This window comes from Choloepus didactylus, chromosome 6 (genome assembly GCF_015220235.1).
Source record: "Choloepus didactylus isolate mChoDid1 chromosome 6, mChoDid1.pri, whole genome shotgun sequence".
Taxonomy (NCBI): Eukaryota; Metazoa; Chordata; class Mammalia; order Pilosa; family Megalonychidae; genus Choloepus; species Choloepus didactylus.
Genome location: NC_051312.1, coordinates 144,764,917 through 144,792,592, shown reverse-complemented (window position 1 = coordinate 144,792,592; position 27,676 = coordinate 144,764,917). Strand labels below are relative to the sequence as shown.

Genomic DNA, 27,676 nt, shown 5'->3' with positions numbered 1-27,676 from the left:
TCCTACCTCTATGGATTGTTCCTTGCATTGTTTTTAAATACTTCATATTCCTATTTTATGCCCCTGACCAGATAAGCTCCTCAAGGGCAGAGAGTGGCCTTAATCCTTATTTGTCTCCTTTCACACGATCGCCTGAGGTAGGTCATGTTCTCACCATTTTCTAGACAAGGAAACGGGCTGAGGCTGGGGGAGAGACCTTGAATGAGGCAAAGGAGGAACAGGACCCCACCCCACTCCCCTGGCCTCTGCGGCAGAAAGGAAGCTGGGACGTGGCAAGTAAGGAACCCCCTCTTCTCTGTGTCCCTTCCGGGAAACAGGTAGGGACCATAAGCCCCCTCCGGGCTCTACTACAGGAGTATCTCACCATCTAGTGGCACAAATGTGTAACACAGCTTCTCCCAAGCTGGTCCCTCCCACCACATCCCACCGGATGCTGTCGGATAAACATTTCTGGCCTTAAGAGAAGCATTCATGGGAACGGAACATAACGCTTCTGCCCCCATGGGCTCTGAGGCCCCAGAGATCCCTCTCTGGCTCCTGCTTCCAGAAGCCAAGAGAGGCCCAGGAAATACGCGACTTGCCTATTTGTTACCCTTGGAGTGTGTCCAACCTACTTCAGTGTTGAGGGGCTTATCTACAGGTAACACACTGGCCCGCATGTGTCCCGGGTAACGGCAATGGCTATAGGTTGTATGGGACTGCGAGCTCCCGATCGGCTCCCTATGCCATCAGTGTCATCAGCACCCCCTCCGGGAATGCTAACTGTAAACAAGCCCAGGGTGGTCCCGGGACAACGCTCTCAGCAACCCATGGAGCCCCCGCTGGTGGCTTCTGTGCCAAGCCCTCCCAAGGACGAGCACAGACACAGATGGCAAAAAGGAAATCTGTGTTGCTGAGAATGGTTTTAGGGTCAGAGGAAAGTGCTAAGAGCCAGCCTGGCATGTAGGAATCCAGGTTCGGAGGTGGGGGGGATAGATACTTTCAGAGTAAGTGGGTCAGGAACACTGGGTAGCACAGGGGACAGCTGCCGGAACAAACCAGGCAGCCCTCTCATGGCTCACAGGTCCTGCCACCCTGGCCGCTTGTGCCCACGATCTGAGTCCTTTTTCCGTGTCCACTGTCTACTTCCATCCTAGAGCAGGCCGTACACTGAGCACTCAGTAACCACTGGCCCTTGGGTATCAGCATACTTACTGCAGACACTAGCATTTTGAGTCAGACCCCCATCCTCCCCAGCACTGGCCCCAATGTTTTCTTCCACTGAGGACATCACAGGGCTGGGACTAGGGTGAGGCACAGAGGCAACCTCAGGGCTGGCATGTGGACGAGCCTGAGAGCAAGTGCCTTCTTAAATGTTGCACCCTGGGGCCTCCCTAGTCCTGACCCTGGAGGATAAGCAATAACATTTAAATCCAAATGCAGGGAGTTATAAACAGGACTACGGAGAGGGTTGACGGAGAGGGTCCAACTTGGGGAAGTACAAAGAGGAGTGGCTCTTTGGAAATGAGGCAAGATACCACCTATAGCTACAGGAACAGGCTGTTACAAGAGATTACAATTTAATATGGGAAGGAAAAGTGCACTTCTTCCAGGTCTTGGCTCCCTAGGGCCTCTGCTTTCAGTCTCAGAATCTGAGCAAGCACGAAAGGGCAGGAACATGCCTTCCCTTACAAAGACGGAGACACCGCTCGGCTCTGATGTCTTCTGCTTGCAGTTCCCAGAGATCAGGTCCTTTAATCTTCCATCTCCTCCTGCTTGGCTGTCCCCTTCCCACGGAGACTGAACCCCTTGGGCTGGCGTTGGGTCGAGAGGCTTCGCCTCACCCATCTATGGAAGTTTCCATAGTCTCTCCCATGGGGAGCACTTTGGGGACCCAGACAGGGCCCTCCATGTCTTTCTTCCAATGAGGGGGGCCTCACATTTCTTTATAACTGTATGGGGAGGAGAGAAGTAAGGGAAGAGAGTGAGAGATGGAGGAAGATGAGCTCCCGTCCGCATGGCGGGGATGGAAGGCAGCTTCCTGGGGTCCCTCAAGGATTGCGTTTCACCTCTGTCTCTATACCTGCAGCTCCCTTTCATTTCTTAGACAGGAATAGTAAGCCAGGATGGTATTAAAACAGTATCACATCCACTCTACCTTTGACAGTGTTACACAGTCCATCTTGCCTCAACCTCAGGGATTTAGGAAGAAGTATTCTCTTTTAGACATGAGCAGGTAGAAGCTCAGAGACATGGGGTAAGATTCCCACATCCTGTAGAGGATGGTGAGCAGAGAGGACAGGATTTTCCGGGGAGTCCCAGCTCCAGGCCCAGCTCTCTCTGCTCTAGCAGATGACTCCACCCGCCTCCCAGAGACACCTCCTTAGAAGGGCCGGCTGAGGATGGAGTGGGACAAACCAAAGCAGACAAGCCCACAGGCCCAGGTTCAAATCCAGGCTCTGCCATGAGCAGCTGGAAGGCCTTGGGCATACCCTGGTATTTCTGCACCTCAGTTCTCTCACCTCTGAATGAGAACAACACTATCACCTCTCAAGGTGGCCAAGAGAGAAGCTACTGGATCTAAAGTCAGACTCAATTCCAGGCAGAGAGGATGGCTCACCAAACATGAGTTCTTTCCCCATTTCTGCCTTTTTTTCTCCCTCCCCGATCCCATCTTGGGCCTGGCCCACAGAGGAACCCAGGCGGAAGGAGTCTGGAGACAAGCTGTTTCGCTCTCATGTCCCCTCTGGCAGGACAGGGCAGGAGAGCTACCCCGTTAAGGCCTCCCGCTCCCACTTTTTCCTCCCGGTGAGCTTGGATGACGCCTTCGTTAAAGGGAAGTGTTGTTCCAGAGAGCATGCTGGTTACCAGGACCCCAGGGGGCTTGTCCCCACATTGACCATCCAGCCCAGGACCACAGCTCCAGCCAGTTCCTCATCAGCAAGAATGAGAGCCAGAAAGGCCACGGAGAGGCTGCCCCACCACCAGCACCAGTGGGGAGCCGGCCAAGGTCTCAGCCACTAACCTATCTGTGCCACCTCTGCACCACACCGCCACCAGACCAAAGGCAGAGAGCACACCAGGCTAGCTGCCAACACTCAAAACTTTGTTCCAGAGGCTTTGACTGGTATTTGTTTTTTCTGCATATCCCAAGCAGAGGGGCCACATGACCTTGGCTTCTGATGGTCAACAGGCACTGGGCCACTCAGAGTCTTCCCACTCCAAGGGAAGACTGTTTCCTTAGCCTCTGCCTCTCCTGTCTTGGGAGGTAAGGGGAAAAGGCTGCCAACCTCGGTGGCATCTCAAACCCCCAGGGGAACAATTCCCAAGCACCCAGGTTGCGAGTCCTTGGACCTGGCCCCGGAGAAAGAGGAAAAAGTTGGAGAATCACTCTGCAGGAGAGAAGGACAGCATGCAGCAACCATTCTAAGGACATATTAGTCGTGGACGTGAAGAACATACTCACAAAAATCACGGGACTCGAGGAAAATACTACCACAGGTGAGTTAGAGCCAGACTAGAGCTATGGAGACACATGAAGGACAACAGAGGACAGGTTAGCGGGCTGGGGGCCACGACGGGGGTCAGACAGGAGGCCCAGGGCCCGGCTCAGCGTTCCCGGAGCCCAGGCTGGAGCTCGCCGCAGAATGGGTTTCCAGGAGCCCTGGGCAAGGCTGAGGGACCCCCACCAGAAGTGAGGTTGGGAGAGGACCTCAGCCCGTGCAGGACTCACCTTTGGCTGCTGCTCAGCAACGCCTTCCAGGCCAGGATCTCCTTATACACCAAGCGGCAGAGAAACTGTGGAAGGTGGGGGTCCAGGCACAGAGAGACGGGGAGGCAACACTAGTCCCAGCGCACAGTGAGTCCCCAATGCGAGGGGACCAGTGTCTAGCGCACAGTCAGTCCCCGGTGCACGGTGGCCAGTGCACCAATGGGAAGGGCAGCCATGGGAGGTCAAGTGGTTGTGAGCAAAGGGCATCTGTTCCCATTGTCCCAGAACCCCTGGTGGCCAGTGCTCAATAGCTCCTGAATAGCAGCCTGGAGGGACAGAGCATCCCCCCAATACCCCATCTGGGTTCCCCCAGAATTCTTACCAAGCAGGCCAGGATGTCGGCCACGATGAGCATATAGAAGACATTGTTCCAGCCTGTGGGGGAAATGAGGCCAGCCAGCAGAGGCCCCACGGCTGCACCTGTATGGACACGGCCTCATGAGGGAGGGTAGCCCCAGTGAGGGCAGGATACCCAGGGGGCTGCCCAAGGCAGGGCTCAAGGCTCAGCCACCAGGAGCCCCAAGTGAGAGCCACAGACCTATGGAGCCTGTGCCGTCGATGATGGCCGTGACGGTAGAGAGTGCTTTCGCGTTGCCCTTCAGGCTCTTATGAGTCCCCTAGGGAGTGAGAGCAGAGAAGGGAGGCCCTGGCTGAGTGGGAGCACCCAACAGACCGGGGGGAGGGGCTGACTCTGGGGAAGTGGTGATTGGAGCTTGGGATCCAGGAAAAGAGGGGGGCAGTGGTAGAGTCTGAAGGACTTGGGAAATCTTGCCTCTATTCCTGACAAAAAGAATAGGGCACCAAGGGCGAAGTTATCTGCTGCCTGCAGAGTGAGGGCAAGAGAGGGAAGGGAGAGAGGATGTGGGGCCCGAACCAAGCCCCCAAAGGGATTCTGCACCCCCAGGAGGTGGCCCAGCTCACCAGGTCAGCAGAGACGGCAGTGGTGATGAGCCCGTAAGGGCCATTGACCAGGGCTCCACAGACAATCAGCATGACTGGGGAGAGACGGGCAGTTAAGAGGAGAGGGACACCACCAGGCACCAGGCTGGAGACCCTGCCTTCCCCAGCCGCGCCCCCCACACCCTCACCCCAGCCTGGTGGGGCAGTGCCTTTCCCCAAGCCTGGCAGCGCCTGACGTCCTGCCCTCACCTATGGAGCTGGTCACCCCCTTCTGGCCAATGTGGTTGTAAAGGAACATCTGGGAGGGGAGAAGGGAGGTGGGAGAGTCAGGCCCAGGCTTTTCCAGGGGCTGCCCTTACCTGACTGTTGCCCAGAACCTGGAGAAATCTTCTCTGCCCTGGCACCGAGAGCTCACCATCTTCCTTCCGGCTCTCAGCTCCAGACCAGACCTCTCGGATCTCTAAGTGTCCCAAGGACGCAGGGTCCGAGATGTGGCCATGTATTCTCTTTTTCCCAAAAAGCCTTTTCTCACAGCTAACTTCCATCTCTTATTCTCCACTAAGGCCAGCTAATCACTCAGCCCTGTCCCCAGGTCTCAGTCGCGGTCTCCTCCCAAGAGGGCTGCTCCTGCCCCCCCCGCCCCCACCTCCGTGCCCGGGTGTGCGCAGGCGCACATCGTGCGGAGGCCCCGCGTCAGCTGAGCTGCAGCGCGCAGGCTCCGCCCCGCGGGGAGTACGCACCATGGGGGCGGCCACGGCGAGCATCACGCAGCAGGTGGTGGCCCTGCCGCTGGTGTAGTCCGAGACGAGCCCCGCCAAGATGCCGCCTGGAACACACACTCCATGCCCACTGCCCCAGGGGGTACCGGCCCCCATCCGCGCACCCCGGGGCCGGGCCTCGCCCAGCGTCATGTCCGGCCCCAGGCGACCCCCCTTCTCTGCCCGCTCCTTGGAGAGACCAAACCCCAAGGCCGGCTTTCCCCAGGCAGGAGCGGAAGCGATGGGCAGTCTGGGAACCCCTTTTTCTACGATGCCACTGCCCGGGTGAAGTCCCATTGGACCTGTCCCTTCTTTCTACACCCCCATGAGAGAAGAGGGCAACGCAGCCCCCTGGCTGATCAGGGCAGGGCCTCACCTATGATGCCGCCAACGTCAAAGAGTGTGGATAGGTCCCCAGCTTCCTTGGCACTGAAGTGAGCTGTGGGAAACACAGAAAGTGTGGTCAGTCCCCAGGGTGGGCAGCGCCACAGCCTGCAGATCCTGCAGAGCCTCGAGTCCAGTCCCAGCCCCAGCTCCCTTTTCACAGCAGAAAAGCAGAGGACCAGTGGGGAAGGGCTAGGCCCAAGTTTAGGAGACCAGAAGCCCTTTCTGTACTGATTTGTTCCCCTGCAGGGTGGCCTTGACCCCTGGGAGCAGCCAGGGGTCCTAACCTGCAACCCCTGCCCCACGGGCCCTCTTTCCCCTAGTTGCAGAACAGTCGGCACTGAGCCTCAGCCCTCGCCCCTGCCCCAGGCTGCCTTTCCTGCCTGGCTCCTGACTTCCCCATGGGAGCTCTTCACACGCACTTCAGGTCTCTGCTAATAGAGCTGGGAAGGAGACTTGCGGGAAAGTGGGGGCCTTGGGTGCTAAAGCTTTGACTCTGGAGTTAGAAAAAGGAACATCCAGAAGCCTGAATTGGAGCCTGGGCCCCAAGGTTGACGCGCACCCTGATGGCAGCACCAAGGCCACAAAACAGAGTCCCAGGCATCCAGGGAACCTCCCCACGCTCCTCCGCTATCTCGGAACCCCACCCCCACCCCCACCCCATACAATATCCTGTTCTGAGCAAGTATGGTGTGTGACAAGGCAGCTTTGACCCTCCTATGGGGCCTGGGGGTGGCAGGGGCAGCCCAGGAGGTGAGGTCCCCAGCCGTGGCAGAACCTTGAGGATTCTGGGTGCTGAATATGAGGACGGGGCTGCTCCTGGATGGAGGAGCCCCACTAATGGAAAAGCAGAGATCCAGGCCATGGGGACATTAAAGCTACCCTTTTCAACCATGAAAGTGATCTCATCATCCTGGGCCTGGGGCAGAGTCAAGGGAGAGAACGTCCACGGGCAGTGGCAGAGCTCCATGCCCAGCCCAGCAGACCTGGGCACCAAGGCATCAACTCCATGGAGCTCCCCACAAGCCCCCTGGGAGAGAAGCACAGTGTTCCCAGCCAGACCAAAGGGAGGAGAGCTCCCCAGGCTGTGGGAGGCTCCCGGGACTTCTGGAGGTGTTCAAAAGGCAAACCTTTTCTCGAATCCCCAGGTTCCCCATCTCTGAGTCAGGTAGCCTGGAGGTGGGTTTCTCCTAGAGCTGGAGGACCAGACACTGGAGAGGAGGAAGGAGAGGAGGCAGGACAGAACCCCAGAGCCTGATCCCAGCTCAGCTCCAAGTGATGGAAGGTGACAGAGTTTCGATTCCGTTTTAAAATCTCTCCTTTGCCCCTGGGAGCAGAAATCCCACCCAGGCACTGGAGTCATGTGCATCACCACGACAGGTTTCCCCCACCCCAGAGATGGCCTTGGCCTCTTCAGAGACCCCCCACTCTCACCTCCTCCTTGCTACTCACCCACATTGAAGATGTAGAGGGGCAGCCAGTAGAGGAAGGTGTAACTGACCAACTTGGCAAAGAGCAGACACAAAGAGAACTCGATCACGCCCTGGGGAGCAGAACGAGGGCACGATGGAAAGGGGTCCGAGAGCTCCTGGCCCAGTGGGAGCCCCCTGGTGATGCATGGCCCTGTTCTGTCCATCACCTTCCACACAAAGCAACCACAAATGTACATCCACTCCAAATAAAAGCAGTGTGCCTGCTATTCAAATGCTACTGCAAGGCAAGTCTCCCATTCTGCCCTCTTCAACCAGACCACCTGCACAAAGCACCTCCTGGAAACCATAACTCACCCAGCACCGCCCCCCCCCCACCCCATCTCCTGATGTCCAACAGAAGAATCTGGAAGCCTCTCTCTTGCCTCCATTCCACAAGCTGCTCACCGGGATCCGGAGTGCCCCGATGAAGTTGATGGCAGCAGGCTTGGCCCTTGTCTCCTTGGGGCACTGGGCAGTGGACTCCAGGCTGCTCTCCTTGCCAGAGCAGGGGCCAGTCCCAGAGTCCTCGGGGTTGTCCTGGCTCTCGCCTGGTGTACCCTGAGCAGAAGAGATGAGCCCGCGCTATGGGGTAGGTTCATGCACCCTGTCCCCGCGGGGTCTCCCAAGCTGGAAGAGGTACATTCTCTCTTCTTGGCTGGGCTGACCTCCTGCTAGGCCCACTGGGTTGGGGGGAGCCGACCCAAGGGCCCTAATGGGAAACCTGTGGAGTAACTGTGGGGGGTGGGCATAGCTCCTCCTCCAGGTCCGATCTCTATCTGGGGACTGTCGCCTGTGCCTGGAGCAGGAGGGCAGGGGTGGGGCTGGGAGGGCTCACACTTACATGATGCTGAGGAGGGGTGCAGTCCACATCTTCCGGGTCTGAAAGAAAACCTTCTAAGAAGCTTCCCAGGCAGGCCGGGCCCTCACCCTGCTGGGCCTGAGCTGTTCCAGAGAGCCAGCTCCTCCCCAGGGTGGCCAGTGGGCCTCCCAGCACCAGGAGGCCTAGGACCGGGTCAGGAGGGCAGGTTTCTATGCCTGGTTCACTACTGCCTCTCGGACCTTAGTTTTCGTACCTACAAACGGATGTGATACCTGGCCTTGCTGACTCACAAGGCTGCCTGAGAACGGGAAAGAGAACGGCTGTCTATGCCAAATGTGATTCCCCCTTCTGTGCCTCACACTGCTCAGATTCAACCAGTGTTTGCTGAGCACCTACTGAGGGCCAGGTGTTTAGCCACATTATCTCACTTAAACCTGCAAAAATCCTACAAGGTAGGTGTTGTTATTCTTATTTTACGCATGAGGCAGCAAGGCTCAGAGAGGTTAAGTGATTGGTCCACAGTCACACAGCTAGTCCTCCAGCTCCAGGACCAGTCATCTTTCCGCTCTGTGCAGCTGCCTCACCCGAGAGGAGAACTGGGGGGCCTGGTGCAAGGATGGGTGGGCAGGGAGGGGTCCAGGAGCCAGGTCCCCACTCACATTCAATGAGGAAGAGGAAAGTGAAGATGCCCATGGCGGCAGTGATGGCTCCAGGCACAACAAACGACAGGCCCCACTGCCCGTTCACCCAGACGCCGGCAATCAGGGAGCCCAGGATGTTGCCCACAGACGTGTGGGAATTCCAGATGCCCATGATGAGCCCTCGCCTGGAGGGGAGGGAGGGCAAGAGTGGAAAAAGTAAAGGGGGATGCATACAGCTCATGGCTCCAAAAGCTGGCTTCCTCCAGCTCCCACGAGGCCCCAAAGATGGAGCTGCTCGAAGACCAAAGGCCCGCCAGCGAGTAGGGAGCAGGCTTGGCTGGTGTCAACAGCAGCAGTGTGGCCCGAGTCCTACATCCCATCTGTCCCGCTCCACCTGGCCCACACCTTCCCAGCAGACCTGGGCCCATGCTTCTCTTTTGTCCACCCATCTTACTCTAAGGCAGTGGTGCTCAACCAGGGGCGATACTGCTCCCTTGGGGGAGCTTTAGCCACATCAGGGGTGGCTGCTGGCATCCCGTGGGGAGAGGCTGGGATGCTGTGGACATCCCGTCATGCACGGAACCAGCCCCCACAACCGAGAATCATCCAGCCCTAAATGTCAGCAGTGCCGAGGTTGAGAAACCGTGTGCTAAAGCAAAACTTTTTTTGCACTTAAACCCAGTTTAAGGAAAAAAAAAAACAAAACTATTTCATAGGCTTCATTTTTGTCTTCATTCAGAATGGAAAGTCATCTGTTACGAGAACAGAGTAAATATAACTTAAGATTGCCTGTTCTATGGATTAAAACCTAATCAAAGAGAAAGTTAGCACTGTTCTTAGCCACTAAAATGTTTGTATCTGGGCATTTGAGAATCAGAAAGATGCAGAGAACTCTCTGTCTTCACCCTGAAAGTATGTTAGAGACCTCCCCACTCCCCCAGCCCTCCTCCCGTTCCACACTCACTTCCCCTTCCCGAACCAGTTGCCAACACAGGTCACCACGGAGGGCCAGCCTGTCGTCTGGACGAGTCCATTGCAGATCTGCAGGAGAAAGGCGGGGTGGGAACGGGCCTGGCTCAGGCCACCAACACCCTGCTCAGACCCCTCCTGGGCTAGGGAGGTTAAATGCCACGTAGGGGGCCCCTACCACCCCATACAACAAACCTGGCCCCACCTTCACGCACACACACACCCCCCCTAATGTCATGGGTTGATTTTCCCTCTAGCCCCAGACCCTCCACGGCAGAGACCCAGCCCCTCCTGCCTCTGGAGTGACCTCAGGGTGGTGCATAGTGCAGATGTATCGAGCAACTAAATGCCCGAGTGTCAGAATTGGGAAGTAGGGTGCTGTGTATTGCAACAGAAGGGGCACCAGACGGGGAACAGAGCCCCCAGTCTGTTGAGCATGGTTGGGTAGGTCCCTCCTGTGACCAGGACAAAGGCCAGAGTGCAAGACAGTGACCCATACCTGGATGAGCACAAAGTACCAGAGCATGTGGATGTTCCAGAAATATCCCAGGCCAAAGAGGGAGGTGAAAAGGCCACTGAGCAGCATTCCGGCTGCCAGGTAATAACGGAGGGGGAGCCGCTCCCCAAAAATCCCGCTGGAGAAGAGAGGGTGGATTTGGGGTTAACCTCTGCTCCTGCCACTCCCCAGCTCTCTCCCGCCTTCCGTCTTTCCTCCCAATGACGCTGACGTTGCTCAGGCCAAGGGGGCCACTGATGGCCACTTGTCGCCACATTCCCTTGGGCATCCTCAGCCCTCCACTTTAGAGACCGCTCTGCTGACCGCGCTCCTTGAAGTTCTCCCTGCACTGGCCTTCAAGGCCCATCTCCTCCTACCCTCATTTAGTTTTCTCCCTGAGCCACCTCCTGTCACTTCCCTGGCTTTAACTACCACCTGTGTGCTAAAAACCCCCAACTTTATAACTTCAGCCTTGGTCTCCCCTCCGCCCCCCCCCCCCCCCAAGTTTTAGGATCATATCCAAATGCCATCTGGACACCTTAGTCAGATGCCCCCAAAGAATCTTCAACTCAACACTCCAAAAGTGAGCTCCTCTTTGTGTTGCACCTCTTTTGGAGCCCCTCACCTGAGTGAACGGTACCACCTGGCCCCTAGAGCCGGAAATCAGGAAGCTTCTTTGGCCCTCCCTCCCTCTCCTTCCTCCCCCTCACTTGCAATCTCCAAGACCCGTCTGTCCCACCTCCCACATATTTTTCCAGTGTGTCAGTTCTTTTCCGTCTCTGTCACCACTGCTCTAATCCAGGTTCTCTGCAAAGCTCACCCAGGCTATTGTTAAAGCTCCTCCCTCGAATCAGGAGAATTCTGAACATGACACCTGCATAAAACCCTTCCATGGCTCTACTGGGCCCCCAGCAGGGCCCCGGAGACCCTCCGTCAATCACCTCACACTTCAGCCCCACCTCCTGCCACTACCTCCCTCAGAGTTTACACTCTCATAAACCTGTTCACGGTTCTTCCCATAGACAGTTCTGTTTTGCACTTGCATGATTTTCCTCACGCTGTTCCTTTTGCCTGGATCCCCTTCTGCTGCCAATCCTACTTCCTCTTTGGCAGCTGAAGCACCATCTCCTCCAGGAAGCCTTCCCTGACTTCTCCTCCCTGTCCCAGCACCTATAGCCACTTCTATGACAGAGCCACCACACGGTTTGTAATTCGCTGCTTCCAGATCGTCCACCCCCTTCAGGCTGTGAGCCCCTTGAAGGAGGTACTCTGCTTTATTCGTCTTTGATCCCTGACAATAAACAGTATGCTTGTTGTGTCAAACCCATGTTTGCTGCACTCAGGGACAGGACTAGGGATCTTCCTAGTTATCTCTGCACTGGAACCATCCTTAACGGAGCCCAGCCCAGGGCAAATCACATTCTACCCACACCCACCAACACTGCTCCTGGGTGATTAAACTCAACAGGAACATCCGGGAAAGCCTTTGCGGGAAAAAGCTACTAAGAGTGGGGCTGAAGGAGCCATCTCGGAGACCATAGTGGGGAAATAAGGACGACTGGGTGTGCAGAAGTCAGTCTCGTTGCCACCTAGGGGAGCCGTCACCTGTTCCACTCCCCAGGCTGCCCCCAGCTTAGTCAAGGGGAGGCAGCTGCTTTGAACGGTCCAACTCTGGGACAGTCACAGGCTTTGCCTCAGCGTTACCTGATGAACATGCCGATGGCGTAGGCCACGAGAAAGGCATTGTCCACGGCACCCAGCAGCTCCTTGTAGTTGTCCTGGTCTGAAAGCAGATGGGAGACACAGAAAGCTGGCTGCTTGGCTGCCCTGCAGGAAGCCCACCCTGGCTCTGGACGACCCCCTCCTGGGGATCAGGGCATGGGGAGTGGGGAAGGGCCACTAAACTTGGTCTTACCAAATGGAGCCCAGCTGCACCACGTGGTGTCGTTGATGCTATGGGTGTCATTGCTGGGTCTGATCAGCTCCGAGCAGTTCTGGTGCAGACGGCTCTGGAGAGGCAACGGGATGCACAGATTGGGGTTGCCCCCTTGTGCCACAGCCCACACTCAGCCCAGAGGGCAGCAAGCAACCTCCTTCCCCAACCACACCAGGACCCCTGCCTCCCCTGGCTCCGTGTTCCTTCCTGCTGGCACTGCCTCCTGCAGGAACTGGCCACAGGGGAACGGGGCCCCATCAGACCCCTGGGTGAAGAGCAGGGGGTCTATGAGCAAAACCCATATAGCCCAGGCCTCAGCTCTCTTATTCCGTCCACCCCCCACCAACCTTGCTGTCTTGGTGAACAGACTCAAAAGGAGGACCCAGGAGCACCTTCCTAGGAAGAAGAGCGCTTCAAAGTGGGGTCTGCCGGGTGAAGGCAGAGACCATGGTTAGGGAATAAGGATCCTTACAGGCTGCATTCCAGAACATTCTACAAAGGGTCTTTCTGTGGGGCCTGGCATCCCATCCCCTCTCTCCCTTAAGCCTCCAGCCTCGCCCACCTTGACAACACTGATGGGCTTCCTGGACATGTGATAACAGGTGTAAATGAGGAAGGTGAGCAGGAGGATGGAGCCCCGGAACCTGCAGGAGAAGGTGGGCACCTGAGTGAGCAGGAAGGCAGATCCCAGCTGGCAGCTCCCTCGTGCCCATGCCAGCAGCCCAGGGCCTCCGCACCACCGACTCCTTTTTTAGATATATTTCAGTTTTTTTTTTTTAAATTCAGTTTTATTGAGATATATTCACCTACCATAGAATATCCAAAGTATATAATCAATTGTTCATACTACCTTCATATAGTTGTGCATTCATCACCCCAATCTGTTTTTGAACATTTTCCTTACACCAGAAAGAATAAAAATAGGAATAAAAAATAAAAGTAAAAAGAACATCTAAATCATCCCCCCCATCCTACCCTATTTTGCATTTAGTTTTTGTCCCCATTTTTCTACTCATCCATCCATACACTGGATAAAGGAAGTGTGATCCACAAGGTTTTCACAATCACACTGTCACCCCATGTATGCTGCATAGTTATACAATCATTACAGTTTGATAGTTTCAGGTATTTGCTTCTAGTTATTCCAATACACTAAAAACTAAAAAGGATTATCTATATAGTGCATAAGAGTGTCCACCTCTAGACTTCTAGACTTCATTTGGAATCTCTCAGCCACTGAAACTTCATTTCGTTTCATTTCGCATCCCCGCTTTGGTGAAGATGTTTTCAATCTCACGATGCCAGGTCCAGGCTCATTCCCGCCAACTCTGGACCTCAGGCTCCCCTCTGGACATGGGTTTCTTGGGGCAGAGACCCCCCCCACCCAGGGAAGTCAACTGCCCAGGGACCAGGGGGTTCAAGGGGAGCCACGTCCTGAACCCCACTCCAGAGCCTTTGAATGGAGCTGGCTCAGCACCGGCACCCTGCCCAAAAGTGCCCCCCCCCCCACACACACACACTTGCTAACAGCCATCACCCCTACATCGTGGGGGCCTCTGTATATGTGCGTGAGAGAGAGACGGGGCAAAGAGTTAGATGGATGGGAGGCTTTGGTGGGGGAAGCATCTGCCTTTAAAGTGAAGTCAGTTCTCCTCTTAAGCTTAGAATGCAGCAGAAATAGCACAGCCATCAGCTGGTTTAGAGCAGAGTCCAGACGACAGTCAGAAATGAGTCAACAGTGGGGAAGCTGGTGGCAGAAGCCGAGTCCCCTTCCTCACCCCAGTCTCGTCATCCTTTCCCCCTGCGACTCACACATCACATGTGCCCTCTCCCATCCCCACCCTGACTTTCTCACCCAGGGCCCGGGTCTGGGACGGAAAAAGCAGGTCACCCAGGAGCACTCACAGGTCCCACTGCACCCCAGCCCCAGCATCAGCTGAGCCCAGTCAGCAGTCAGGAGTCAGCAGGGACGTGGAAAATATCCCTCAAGATGGACCCCCAGCCCCGGAGAAAGAGCTGAGCATCGGAAAAGTCCCCGAGCCCTGGTTCATTAGGGAGCATGAGGAGAAGCGGAGTGAGGGGGTGAGGCCCTGAGGACTTTGTATTCGTAGGCTCCCTGAACCCAAGGCAGAACAATAGGTTTTCACTCTCCCCTCTCTAGGAATCTGCCTCCCAACCCCAAACTCTGCCCCCTCCCCAGCTCCCAAGGTGTCAGGAAGCAACACAGGCACCCTCTTGGGAAGAAAGGGGGCTTTTCTGCAAAGCCTGGATTTGGGTTGGGTTCCAGGCTCTTCTCCCTTCGCCCTGGGCTCGAGGCGCAGCTCCCTACCCACTGCCTCCACTGCCCCCAGACGCCCCCCTTGCTTAAGATTGTTCATGATTGGGAAAGCCATGTGGACCACACTCCCCTTTGTCCAGTGTATGGATGGATGAGTAGAAAAATGGGGGCAAAAAAAAAAAAAAAGCACTCAGTGTTCTTTTTAACTTTAATTTTTATTCTTATTACTTTTGTGTGTGTGGCAATGAAAATGTTCAAAAATTAATTTTGGTGATGGATGTACAACTATATAATGGTACTGTGAACAACTGAATGTATGCTTTGCATGACTGCATGGTATGTGAATATATCTCAATAAAAATGAATTATTAAAAAAAAAATTGTTCAGTGGCCCCCCACTCCGCTGAGAATGGGGCCCCATCTCTTTAGTGTGGAATCCACGCTCCTCTGTGACCTGACCTCTGGCTACCAGTTCCCGAAGGACCCGGATGGCAGAGGCCGCCTAGGGACTCGAGCTCAACCAGGAAGCTGGGGTTACCCCAATGTCTGTCACTGTGGCTGGAGTCAGCAAGGCTGGTGGTGGCAAGGATTTTGGGTCCCACCGACTGGCTTATGGCTCAGCCCTCCTGGTTCGGGAACTTCTAAAATCTTGGGGGAAGTTCTCTGAGAGAATTTGGAGAGGACACCTGGCTGCCTGACTGCAGGGAGCTCTAGACGGAGTAAAGCTGCCGTCCTGCAGATGACACCAAGGCAGCCCACTGCAGGGTACTGCTGAAGACTTTGAGGGGTGCCTGGTGGTAAAAAAGGGTTCTCTCACCAATTCACCGTGTCACCCAAGCAAGTCCCTAAATGTTCCTGGCTCTGATCTCCTCATCTGTTGCACATGGGTGAAAGCACAACCCCACCCATCACAAGACAGGTGAAAAGAGTGTGACCTCATGTTTGTTCCTAGATCCCTGTTCACCTTCAAGACCCCCAGAGCTCAGCCAAGCCCACCTTGGCTGACCCCATGGAGTTGCCAGGGCCCGCTGGTGACAGATCAGATCCTCTCTGCATCTAAAAGATGCCCAGGGTCCCACGGCCCCACTGAGGCCCTGGCTAAGACGGTTCTCCCGTGCCAGGCCTGGCTGTGAGGCCCCGCCAGCTAGGGAGCTCTGGCATTCACTGGGAAGCCAGGCTGCAACTCAGCAGAAAGCCAAGCCCTCTCAGGAGCTGCTACAAGCCAAGGAGAGCCCAAAGGCAGAGCCTGACTGCTGAAATCCTTCTCCTCCCACCCCCACTTCTGCCCACCATCGCACTGCTTCCACACCAAGCAACAGGCTCTTGCCCACCCAGGAGGGCTCTCAGACCTCCCTTCCCTGACTCCCTCCTGCCCATGGTCCCAGGTCCCCTTCTTTATCTGCTCCATGTTCGTTTATTCTGGAATGTCTCCCTCCCACCCCCCGGGAGCCCTAGGAACAGCAGACACATCTCAACCCATTTCTGACATCCAATCCTCTTTGGCAGAAATGCGATTGCTCTCCCTCTACCCACCCAGCACACATCTCCTGGGTGTCTACCAGGTGCCAGGTACCATGCTGGGATCCAGCAGTAAGAAATCCTAAACGGGGTCTCCCCCACCCACCCCACCCTGGGATCCCCCAGGTCAGTGGGGAGACAGAATTGGTGCATTAGTGCTGCAAACCAGAGAAGCCCGGATGCCATGCAAGCACAAAGCAGGGACATTCGACCCAGCTGGGCTGGCAGGCGCGGCAGGGACTGATACCTGGAGTTGGGCCTTCCAGTGTCATCTTCACAAACAGGAGGCGGCCAGGCTGGCCAGAGGGAGGGGACAGGGAGTGCTGAAGCAGAGGTGTGGAATAACACTTACCTGTTTGGGGAACTCTGAGCAGCTGAGGATGGGAGGAAGGTGGGGCTGCACCCAGCATGGGGGAGGCTGAGCCGGGCAGGCCTTGGTGCCAAGTGGTGGAGATTAGATTGAGGGTGACAGGAAGTTGCTGAAGGGGCTTGGGATTTTCTAGATCTGGGAGCTCTGGACACCTTCCAGGCTAAAGCCAGGTGAAGTCTTAGAGCTCTGTGCTGTTGATTTTTGGGGGGAATCCCCAGAAAGACTTCTTCCCCTAGGGGGCAGGGCCAGTTCCCTGCATCTTTTGCAACCCTGGACACACATCAGCAGTGTCATGGGGCGGGGGAGATACCAGGAGGTGTGTTTCAGGGAGTTGACGTCTATAAAAGTTAAGAGCAAGGACTTAGGAATCAGGCAAAGCCAGGTCTAATTTGAAAATACAGAGCGTTTATCACCTTTCTCACAGGGTTACTGACAGGCTAATGAGATGATATCTCTAACAGGTCTTGCATAACTTCTGATAACCAGTGGGCACCTGAGAGTGAAAGCTGGTGTCATTTCAGATTTTCAGATGAGGAAGAAGAGCTAGAGGGGCTTGGAGGCAGCCGGTGCTGCTCTGCTTCTGGAGTGAGTGTGTGTGGGTGGGTGGGTAGGTGGGCACCAAATGCCTCCAGGGAGTAGGGGAGCCAGGCCCTGGATCCACCTCCAGGGGAGGGATGTACAGGCCAGGATGCCTCCTCCTCCCCAGTCCAGATGAGGCACCTCGTGCCCGCACTTGCCTGCGGGGGGGTTCGTGTGCCTATGGGGCACCTACAGGGCACGGAGCGGGGAGGGGATCAGCAGGAGCAGAGAGGGGGATCGGCAGAGGTCTTCCCTGGTCTCCCAGCCTGTGAGAGCCCAGCCCTGCCCTCCTCGAGGGTCCTGGCTGGACCCCCTCCCAGCTCTGACCCCCCCCCCACCCCACCCCAGAAGACCTGACACCCTGACAGCAGGAGAGTGCTGGGTGATGCTGGGTGGCACAGGCCTCCTCAGGCACATCCTGCCCAGACTCCAGGTAAACAGGCTCAAGGAGGGGGAATGACAAGTGCTAAGTGGTGCAGCCACTTTGGCAGAGCTGGGACTGGAACCCAGGTCTCCTGATTTCATTTGGTGCTCTCTCCACTCCACCTAGGGCGCTGGCTCTTCTGAGTAAAAGGCTAAGGTGCCACAGTACAAAGGGCACTGGGGGCCCTGGTCAGGTTAGGAGCTGGGCCAGGCTGCGGCCAGGGCTGCCAACCCCTCCAGGAACTCACAGGAAAGACAGATGACTCTCCAGCAGCCTGTGGAACCCACAGGTTTCACTTCTCTTCTCACTTGACTCTCTTCTCAAAATCAAGAGGCCCCAGAAGGGGAGCAGGGAAACATTGTGCCCAGTCCTGAGGTCCCTTCTCTGCAAAGGATCTTGGCACCAAGCCCTGAGTCACTCTCTGTCTCTCTGAGTGAGCACCTGAGTTCCCAACTGGCAGGGGAACCTGCCGTGTGCTACATATCTCATTTAATCCTTACAGCAACCTTATTTTAAAGAAGATTAAACTGAGGCTTAGAGAGGTTAACCAACTTGCCCAAGGTCACAGAAAGTAGCAGAACTGGAAATTAAAACATCCTCTTTTGGTCTAAGCCTACTGTTCTTTTCCCTATTCTGTGGTTGCCTCAGATCCAGATCAGGTGCCCAGGTCCTGGGCCAGGACAGACAAACAGGCCAGGGACAAGGGATGAGCCAGCTAAGGTCCCCAGGATGTTCCAGATGGGGTGCCTGCCCCATGACCCTCTAAGTCTTAGTTAGCAAGAGGTGGTAATTCCTAGAGCCCCACTTGCCCTCACCCAATGTTGGCTACTGAGTAACCAAGTCAGATAGAGCTGAACTAGTTATCTCCTAATCATTAGCCGATGGTCCAATTTATTATCTTGAAGGAGCATGATAATAGCTTTTATCGACTTTAAGACTTTGCACTGGAAATGCTTCTGGGGTAGGAACAAGAAACAATATGTCCAGAAATAGCAATAGATGAAAAAACAAAAAAAACCAAAATCCATGACCACAACCACAACCACTACAACAAAAAACAACAGCTGCAGCACAGCAGTGGGGCGTGGACCTGAGCTGATGGTGGAAACAGGCTCCGTTTCCCTGGTGGCATCTCAGTCTACTCTGTGCCAAGTCAGCCCCAGGCCCCTGCATCTTCCTTCTTGCTCCACGGCCCGATGGCTGCCAGTCCCCACCCCCGTGGAGACCCGACCTCCCTCCCTGACCAACACCTGCCACTCCCTGCCGCAAGCAGTGGCTGCCAGTAGCTGTCATGGGCTGCTCAGGTCGCCACATGACAGGCTGGGCTGGCGGTGGCTGCAGGTGAGCTTGACACTTGCCCTGAGGAAGTGGACTTGGAGGCCTGTCCTTGGATCTGTCCGTTCCAGGATTCGGCAGATCTGAAAAGGATGGAGCTAGGCAGAACCACCATCCTGCCCCCTGCCAAATCCTCGGCTGCCACCAGGAAACATCCTGGTAGGGAGAGGCCAGCCTGGAGCAGGTGCCATGGGGCAGGCTCCTGAGCAGGCCTTCGGGAGCAGAGGGGACGGGAGCAGGCCAGCTCAGTGAAAGCTTTGGAGGACAGAAGGCACAGAGCGTCTGCAGGCAGGGGACGTCCCACGGAATCCTCCATGTGTGCCCCCTCGAGCTGGGACTCTGGCACTCGCTTGGAGGGATCACGGTGACCCAAGGCTTGGCCCCAAGATCTTTGCCAGAGAAGGGACCCATTGACTAATAGCCACGAGGAACCCAGGACTTTCCAGAAGGAATCCGTGACTAAGATGATGCTTGTTTATACAGAATGAGAGGCTGTGGCCTTAAGGAACAGCATGAGCTTTAGTTTAGGCAATTGGAATAACTCCAGAAGAATGTGAGAGCTGGAAAGGTTTGGAAGAGGTGGTCAGCAACCGTTAAGTTGGTCTCTCTTCTGCAGAGCACAGAGGGAGACCAGCTGATAGTGGCAGAGCTGTGGACCTGCTCAGGGGAGATGTCAGATGGCAGCTGCCTCCCACCCCCGCCATCACCCAGAGAACCAAGCAGGAGCCAGAAGCCAAAAGGAGAGCAGTAGCAGCCCTATACATCCACACCAACTCAGGGACAAACAGAAAGCGGGAGGCTTTGGGGGCTTGCTTGGCCCCCGAGATCCAATCTCAAGTGTTGTTATTTTGTGACAGCTCCACACTGACCCCGTCACTCACTAGTACAGCTTGACTAGGCCAGCCACACAGACCATTCTAAAGCCCCTGCTGCCTTCTAGACCAGTCCATGGGGCCTGAGTCTGGCAGCTGCACCCAAAGCCAGTGAGGCACACACAAGTCTGAGGAAAGAGCAGGGTGGAAGAGGAAGCACGGAAAGCAGCTGGGGGAAGGATGAGCAATCACGGGGATGCGAGAGCTACTGGGTCATGTGCTGGGCCTCGCAGCCCTGAATCTGGGCCCGGAGGGTCTGAAGAGCTGGAGGAGATCCAGGATCCCTCACTGCTTTTCTAGCTGCATGTTCCCATCACATCCCATTTTTAAGCAGCCTTTTCTCCTGCCCTTACCCAAGCACCAGGAAAAAAAGACAAGAAAAAAATGACTTAGTCAACATCTGGGGCCCCTGATCTAAGGCAACCACAGAATAGAAAAAAGGACATAAGACCTATACCAAAAGAGGCCGAGGTTTAATTTCTGGTTCTGTTACTTATAGTGCCTTTGAGTGAGCTGGTTGGCCTCTCTCAGCCTCAGTTTGGTCTCCTTTAAACTAAGGTTGTTATAAGAATTAAACGAGATGTAATGCATGTGAAAGTATCTGGCATAAGCAAGGTTCTCTGAATGCATTGGAAAGTCTTTCTCATGTGTCTTTTTTTTTTTTTCCTTAAACTTCTAAATCTGAAATAATTTCAAACTTACAAGACACTTGAAAGAATAACACAAAACCTACACAGAGAACTCTGATATACCCCCTACCCAGATCCACCAATTTTAACATTTAGCCACATTTGCTGTATTAATCTATCTATCCATCTCTCTGTATCTGTCCATCTATCTACTTATCTATTTTCTGAACATTTGAGAGTCGGTTGTACACATCGTGCTCCTTGAACACATGATATTTCCATGAACATTTCATAAGAACAAGGATATTCACTTTTGTAACCACCTAAAGTACAGTTATCGAGTTTAAAAAATTTAACATTGACATAAAGCTTTCAATCTATATTCCAATTTTGTTATACATCCCAACATCCTTTGGGGCCTTTTCTCCACCATTATTAGGCCCAGTCCAGGATCATGTATTGCACTTAATTGTCGGTGTGTTTAGTTGCTTTTTTTTTTTTTTAATCGTGGAAACATACATACAATATAACCTTTCCCATCTCTATCACTCCCAAGCATACCATTCAGTGTGATTAATCACATTCACGATGTTGTGCTACCCTCATCACCGTCTACTACCAGAACTTTCCCATCACCCCAAAGAGAAACCCTACACCCATTAGGCATTAACTCTCCATTCCCCACGTTACCCCCCCTGATAACCTGTTCTCTACTTTCTGTCTTTATGCATTTGCATATTCCAGCTATATCATGTAAGTGGAGTCAAACAATATCAGTTCTTTGTGCCTGACTTGTTTCACTCAACATGATGTCTTCTTTAGGTGTCTTTTTAAGGGGGTCAGAGAGTGGGGGAGCTCCAGGATCTGGCAGTGTGAGCTTTCAGCAAACTCCAGAAGGCAGAGCTATCTTTCCTAGCTGCAGCCACCAGCTCAGCCTTGGCCTTTTCAGGCTCACACAAGAAGATGAGGGTGTGGGAAAAAACAGAGCTACGTAGGAGTTCCCAGCCTGTGGCTCTCCTGCCTACCCAGTCCTCCTGCCCCCACCCATTCCTGCTCTTCAGGCTGCCCTGTCACCCTGGCCCTTCCCTTCCATGGGCTTCTCTCTTCCACATCCTGGCTGGTCGCCTGCACGGGGCCCCAGGAAATGGGCCCACACCCATCGGCACCAGCCACTGTCATCTCTCTGGCCGGGTGCCCATGCTCCCAGCTGCCCCCAGACATGCCCAGGCAGTGCCACAGAAGGCAGGAATCAGCCAGGCCCGAGTCAGGAGCCTCCAGGAGCTCTGTGGCTCTGAAGGACCATGAGCAAACCATCCATCACCACCACCACCACCACTACCCTTCTTGACTTAGAGGATCTGACAGAACCATCATGCCTCCAGGAGGGGGAAAGCAGTAAAATCCTCCTGGGCAACCTCTTCAGAAGGCCTATGACATTTTTGCTTGGCTGTGGCTGCTTCTGCACACCTGCGGCCACCTGCCTCCCAGCCTAGTCTCCAGAGACCACTCCACTGGCACCCTAGGCTCCTGCTGACAGAGCTGCAAGTAAGCGGTCCTGAAGAGATGGGCCTTGCGTCTTCCACTTCCATGCCTTTGCTGGCTCCCTGACCTCTGCTTAGAACACCTGCAGGACCACAAAGTCAGAGGCCGCCATGCTAGGCACGGGGATAGCACTTTAAATGTTTCCTCATTAAATCTCACCCAAACTCCATGCTATACTTGTACCGTTATTCCCATTTTATAGATCAGGATGTTGTGCTTAGAGAGACTGAGTGACTGGTCTAAGGCCAAAGGGCCCCTGGTCTTTTCTCCATACCACACTCCCATCAGGAGGACAGCAGAAAAAATGCAGACTGAGAGCCAGACTAACTTGGGTTCACTTTCTGGCTCACTCATGTGCTAGCTCTGTGACGCTAGATGAGTTACACCAATTCTCTCTGCCTTGTTATACTCATATGTTAGATTAGAAAACTAAATATTCACCTTACAGTCCTGTAAGAATCACAAAGTAATAAGAAAAAGCAGACAGAATAATAGTCAATAACTAATGTTTACTCAGTGTTTGAGTCTGGCATTGTTCTAAGTACTTTACACATAATACCTCATTTAATCCTCCTAACAGTCTTACAAAGTAGGTATTTTATTATTATTATTCTCATTTTACAGACAAGGAGCCGAGGCCAGGGCCAATGCACACTCCAGCTTCTTCTGGGAAGATCTAGCTAGATCTGTTTTCTTCACTTCTGCTTAAAGTCCCTCCCTGGGGACATATGAAAGCAGTGAGGAGTCATTTCTAATTTTATTTTAGACTGTACGTTTCTTCCTGTTTCCCCACACTCCAGTCATCCAGCCAACATTTTGTTTAGCACAAAAGGAAAGGTGAATAGGGTTAAAATCTAGCCATAATAATGATAATATCATCATGAATAATGATAATAGAAGCTACCATTTGTTGTATGCTTATCATATGCCAAAGCAATTTACACACAGAATCTCTGCTATTTTACACGCTAGACATGTTCAAAAAGAGGAAAAGAAGTCAGCCTTCTTCAAAATCTCCTCATTGACCTCACTTTTTCCCTAGTTAGTCCTTGAAGCGACGTAGTGTCTCTGAAGCATCACACTTTCGGTGCTCAGCATCTTGTAGTGGTAACTTTTATGTGTCTACACTCTCCCGGGTGGCCCTTAGTTGTGAATCACTGTAATAGCCTCTGTGTTCCTCAGAGCTCAGCACGATGATGGGTCCACACTAGGAAGTGCATTATTAACATATAATGTTTGGTAGGGGTCCAAAGCTATACTCATGAGGAAGGAAGTAAAAGAACCCTTCCTGAGTGCCGCCCCCACCCCCACCCCCATATCAGCCACTGGAGGTCAAGAATTTTCACAAGGTACTGTCACATTAATCCTCAAGAGCCCACCCGACTTTTGCAGAGGAGGAAACTGAGGCTCGGAGAAGTTAGCTACTCAAGGAACACAGGGGTGAAAGGATTTGAATCCAGCTCTGTCCTAAATGTGGGAGATACTGGAGAACACAGAGTTGAATTCACACTTTGAGAAGTGTAGTGATGTGAATGGCAGCAGAAAGCTGTGTTGCTTGTATTCGTGAGCTCAGACTGTTTGTAATTATCCATCCCTCTCACCCCTGTTTTTTCTGTGAAATACTTTGGTTACAGGTTAATTCAAATACATAAATGAGAGTCAACTAGGAACAATAGTAGCAGAGATACAACTTTGTATACAAGACAGTGATGCATTTTTGTTTATTAAAGGGAAAAGAAAGAATAGTTTATCCTTAAAATAAAAGAATTGTTGTTCTAGAATGAGAAAGTGGACAATGAAGTACAAAACCTGAATGAATAAATTGATAGAAGGTTTGTGGAAAAGGAATTTGATTTGCCTTGGATTATATAGTTTGTACAAATAATGAGTCTGGAAAGAAGCCATTGTGTGAACATTTTGCCGAAGCTGGCTCAGGTTTGATGGGTTTATTCATATTATTTTCAAAAAGAAGTTGTGGTTCTTTTAGAATGCATATCATATTGATGCAAAACTAGAATTTGGCTTTGTGGTTTTTTTCCTGTTAAGGTGATGAAATTTTCTTAGAATATTGGTTATTCAAATCTCTGACATCTTTTGGGTTTTGCTTTCCCAAAATCAAATCCTCAATGTAAAATAAACTTTCAGGATATCTTTTGTATTTAAAACTATCTATGAGGTGTCCCAGGGGTGCTTGGAAAATCACAAAGATTTGTCCTTTCACCTTATGAAAAAAAAATGAGAGAGAGAGGTGCTAGAAATAATTAGACTTATTGGGTATGTTACGAATGATGGATTGCCTGGGAAACGTTGTCAAATCAGAAGAAATGCTCAGCCTTCTCTAGCTTAAATGTATAGAGGTAAAATGTTACTGTTTTTATAAATATTTCAAAAATAGTGTGCTCTTTGAGGAGCTCCTACTGGTTTCTCAATACTCTCTCTGTCAACAATACATTTCTATTTATCTGCATCCCAGGGGGGTGGGCTTTGACCGATGACAACAGTATAGTGTTACCAATTATGATTTCAGTTATGATTTTAAATGTTATTTTGCCTGCAACCTTACTTTTTTCATTTGAATTTAGCATCTTCTAGGCCAGGTTTTCAACTGGGGATGTCCATGAGGCTTTCTTACGGAGTTTTATTAAAAGACAGATGTTTAGGGCTTCCTCCAGACTTACTGAAGCTCCTTACCTGATATTCTTGGTATATTTTTGGTAAGTTATGTCAATTTTCTCTCAGGATTATTATATGCCTTGTCTCAAGATTCTTTTCCTTTATAAAAATGTGTTCATCTTTTTTTATAACTCAGATGTTATGTTCATTGTCTTTTTGAAAATAGTCTTATTATGTTTTTAGACATTTTGTCTAGAACTTTTCTGGAAGTGGCTTTCTCATGAAATTGTTCACTTTTGAAAATTATCAGAAATAATTTAACCAGTGCCTTTTTAAGGCTCTGTCACCTACAGATGGTTTTTGTTTTACTTTCATGCTTCCCTGAAAGCTCTGCAATCACTATAGACCAGAGTTCTTATTTTTAACAGCCAAGCATTGTATCAGGCGCTTCTCTGAGGTATTGCTTCTGATGACAGCGCTTGGACAATTTTAAGAACATAATAGTGGGCTAAGCTAGGATTTTCAGAACTCTTTAGTCAGGAAGCAGACAGCTTTTTGAGACTGCTAGCGGAAGATCCAGCGGAACAAAAATTAATCACATAGGACTGTATGAACTGATGAGGGGTGATTGTCATTTACGTTTGGAATTTTGCTGAGGTTATAATGTTCCGTTTTCTGAATATATAAGGAAGCCCTTTGTCTTTCTTCTTAAGGTACTTGTAATCCATAACGATCGAGTAGACTCTGCTTTTGTAAACTGAAATGAAACATTTGTAAATGATATCTTTTTCTCCTTGCCTGATCCCTCAGAATTCGGAAATTCTTAAAATTGAGACATCTTACTTTTCATAGCAATATGGTTATTTGCATGGGTTCAATTAAGAATTGGCCCTCTTTTTTTCACCAAGACATAATTGAAAAAATTGGTTATGCAATCCAAGACCTTGTTTGGAATGTCATATGTGACAACCATGCTCATTTAATCAGATAAGACCAGTCCCTTTTAAGGAATTCAAGGTGACTATTTGGCGCCTTACCAGGAAACTGGTTTACTGGGTTCCCAACCATCCAGGTAAGTATGGAATGTCACTCCCTGGTAGGCCCAGGAACCTTAGGAATTTGCCCAATTTTATAGGAACTTCGGATGAAACCTCATGGAAATGATGTCTTGGCTTGGCTCAGTAGCCTAGGGCAGTAAAATAATAAAAGACTTTTAAAGGTCTAATCTAAGATTCCTTATAAAAACTTCCAGCAAAGCAGACTTAAGAAGACCCATATGATAAATTAATACTCCTCCTTCACCAATGTAAATAATCAGATCAAATCTAAAGAGACCAGCCTTATTTTGTGATCAAGAGTACTCTTCCTTTGAGATTATGCTTGATCAAAACAGAGGAGGCTGTAGAAAAAAAAATTATCTGATTCTAGACTCATTATCTTTGAGCTACTGAACACCCCTCCTGGTAATCTGTGTCTAGCCTTTCATTGTCTTTGAGCTATTTTACAAATTTATGAAGTGGTGGGTAACTGATGTCATGCAAAATGTGTATGAACTGATAGAGATTCAACCTGTAGAAATACCAGTTTTGCCTCAATATTCCTGATCTATAAATGGGTATGTTCTGTGGTTTCTCTTTTGAACTAGTTATAAGATCTCCTGGTCCCTTCATTATGAGCAAAACAAAAACTTTAATATATGTTTATTTTTATATCTTTATAAACCTTCCCAGTGTGCCTAGGACTGAGGGGGTTGAGCACACAGGACAAGTTGGGACACTCACATAAAAAACACCTGTCCCAACTAAAGGGGCCTCTTCTCAACTCCTATCAATTTAATTTGTGAATTTAGACCTGGTATTGCCACCTCTTTTGTTTTGTTGGTTTTTTCCCCAAGAGAAACCAGTAATCTGGCTATTTATGTTAAATTTTATAATTTCTCAATGATAGCTGCTAACACAATATTTACAAACCCTGGGCCGGCCAAGCAAACTTTTCCAGAATGCTGAGTCCTCCACCCAACGCCCACTGTGGCAGTCCTTGCCTCCCTGGTCTCAGGCTTTGTGATCTGGAGAAAAGCCATTGTGCAAGCAGCTGGCCCATGGTGAGATGACAGCGGGCAGAGGCCAAGCTGCAGCTGTGACCTGCCAGGCCTGTCTCTCGGTGCCTGGAACCCCTCGAGGCAAGTTCTCGGGACCACTGACCCTAACACTAAACGGGACAGAAAGGGACACCCAAAACTCCAATGGCCACTTTTCCAGTTCTGCCACCACCTTCTGGTCTCCCTTCACTCGCCTTTTACAAATCCAGCTTCCCCAAGCACACAATGATAGCCAAATGAAGCGCTCTGAAGGTCTACACTTGTGTGTGTTTGTGTATTTGCATGCGTGCGTGTGTGTGGTGTGTACGTCTCTGTATTTGCGTGTCTGGAGGTGAGGATGGCAAACAGGAAACAGTGGAGATTTCTCCTAGGCAGCCCGCTCCTCGCCCGCCTCGCACACAGCAATCTGGGGTCAAGTGGAGTAAGTGAGGCTTTACGATCAACCTTCCTGGTTGGTGGGGCGGAAGAAGACCCACGGTGGCCCCGCCGGAATCCCCGCGGCCGGGACGTCCGGGCCATCTGGCCAGGTCCCCCGAGGCTACAGCAGCAGCGGCAGCCGCTGAGCAACCCGGCCCGGCGTGCGCGCTGCGCTCCTGGAGCCCCACTCACCAGCTGTCCCTGGAGAAGGCGCGCAGCAACCAGACACCCGGAGCCAGAGAGGAGCGCATCTTGCCCAGCCGGTACCCGAAGCGGGCGCAGGAGGGCGCAGGGCTGGCTGGTGGCACCCAGCTGCAGCCAGCGGGTTTAAATGCCCCGCCGGCAGGCCTGCCCCCGCCGGAACCCCCGCCCCCTGCGCCGGACCGCCCCCGGGAGCGGCGGGGCCCGGCCTCACGGCGCATGCTCCCTGCAGGTTCTCCAGCAGAGTTTCCTCCTGCTTTTGTTGACTGAGAAGTTCAGAATTAATGCTTATGATGACTGAATCATTATATATTCTTGCTTTCTAGTATATTGTGGAAGAGCCAAAAGGAAATACCTGAAATTACTGAAACCCACGGAATTGCAAATTGTATTAACTTCCAGATTGGCCTGGGTTTGTAGCTTTTAGAATCTTTATAATCACAAAGGGACTCCCCCACCAATGTTGATGAAGGAACAGAACTGACCACTGACTTTGTTCTTGTAATAGTTAGCTTAGTTCTACCATAGCTACACTCCTTTACATTTGTAAATTGTAGCTGTTTGTACTTGTTATTGTAATGGTAACAACCCCATCTCCCCTTGTTTGAATCCACAAAAACCTTAAACTCCTTAGACTCCAGAGACACGCCATTTGATCTCCCCCTTTTTGCCT

The 27,676-nt window shown here is 52.2% G+C and overlaps 1 protein-coding gene across 2 annotated transcripts; it reads right to left on the bottom strand.

Annotated features, from left to right (window-relative positions):
- Positions 1-871: 871 nt before the first annotated feature.
- Positions 872-27,139, bottom strand: SLC37A2 (solute carrier family 37 member 2). 2 transcript variants are annotated; one of them, XM_037841873.1, is made up of 18 exons: positions 26,995-27,137; positions 12,690-12,771; positions 12,107-12,200; positions 11,896-11,974; positions 10,195-10,330; positions 9,691-9,767; positions 8,745-8,911; positions 8,107-8,144; positions 7,671-7,823; positions 7,246-7,336; positions 5,786-5,848; positions 5,392-5,477; positions 4,901-4,949; positions 4,673-4,746; positions 4,290-4,368; positions 4,074-4,171; positions 3,713-3,777; positions 872-1,931 (listed from the first exon to the last, which is right to left on the bottom strand). In XM_037841873.1, exons 1-18 carry the CDS (start codon positions 27,051-27,053, stop codon positions 1,916-1,918), a joined length of 1,506 nt encoding a protein of 501 aa, XP_037697801.1. In that variant the 5' UTR covers positions 27,054-27,137; the 3' UTR covers positions 872-1,915. The 2 variants fall into 2 exon arrangements, with proteins under 2 accessions (XP_037697801.1, XP_037697802.1); XM_037841874.1 differs by lacking the exon at positions 4,290-4,368 and having other exon boundaries at positions 26,995-27,139.
- Positions 27,140-27,676: the final 537 nt, after the last annotated feature.

Coding starts and splice junctions, on each gene's coding strand:
- SLC37A2 (XM_037841873.1), bottom strand. CDS start 27,053: ATGCGCTCCTCTCTGGCTCCGGGTGTCTGGTTGCTGCGCGCCTTCTCC. Junction 12,772..26,994: donor GCCTTCTCCAGGGACAGCTG/GTGAGTGGGGCT, acceptor CTTCTCCTGCAG/GTTCCGGGGCTCCATCCTCC. Junction 7,337..7,670: donor TCGGGGCACTCCGGATCCCG/GTGAGCAGCTTG, acceptor TCTGCTCCCCAG/GGCGTGATCGAGTTCTCTTT.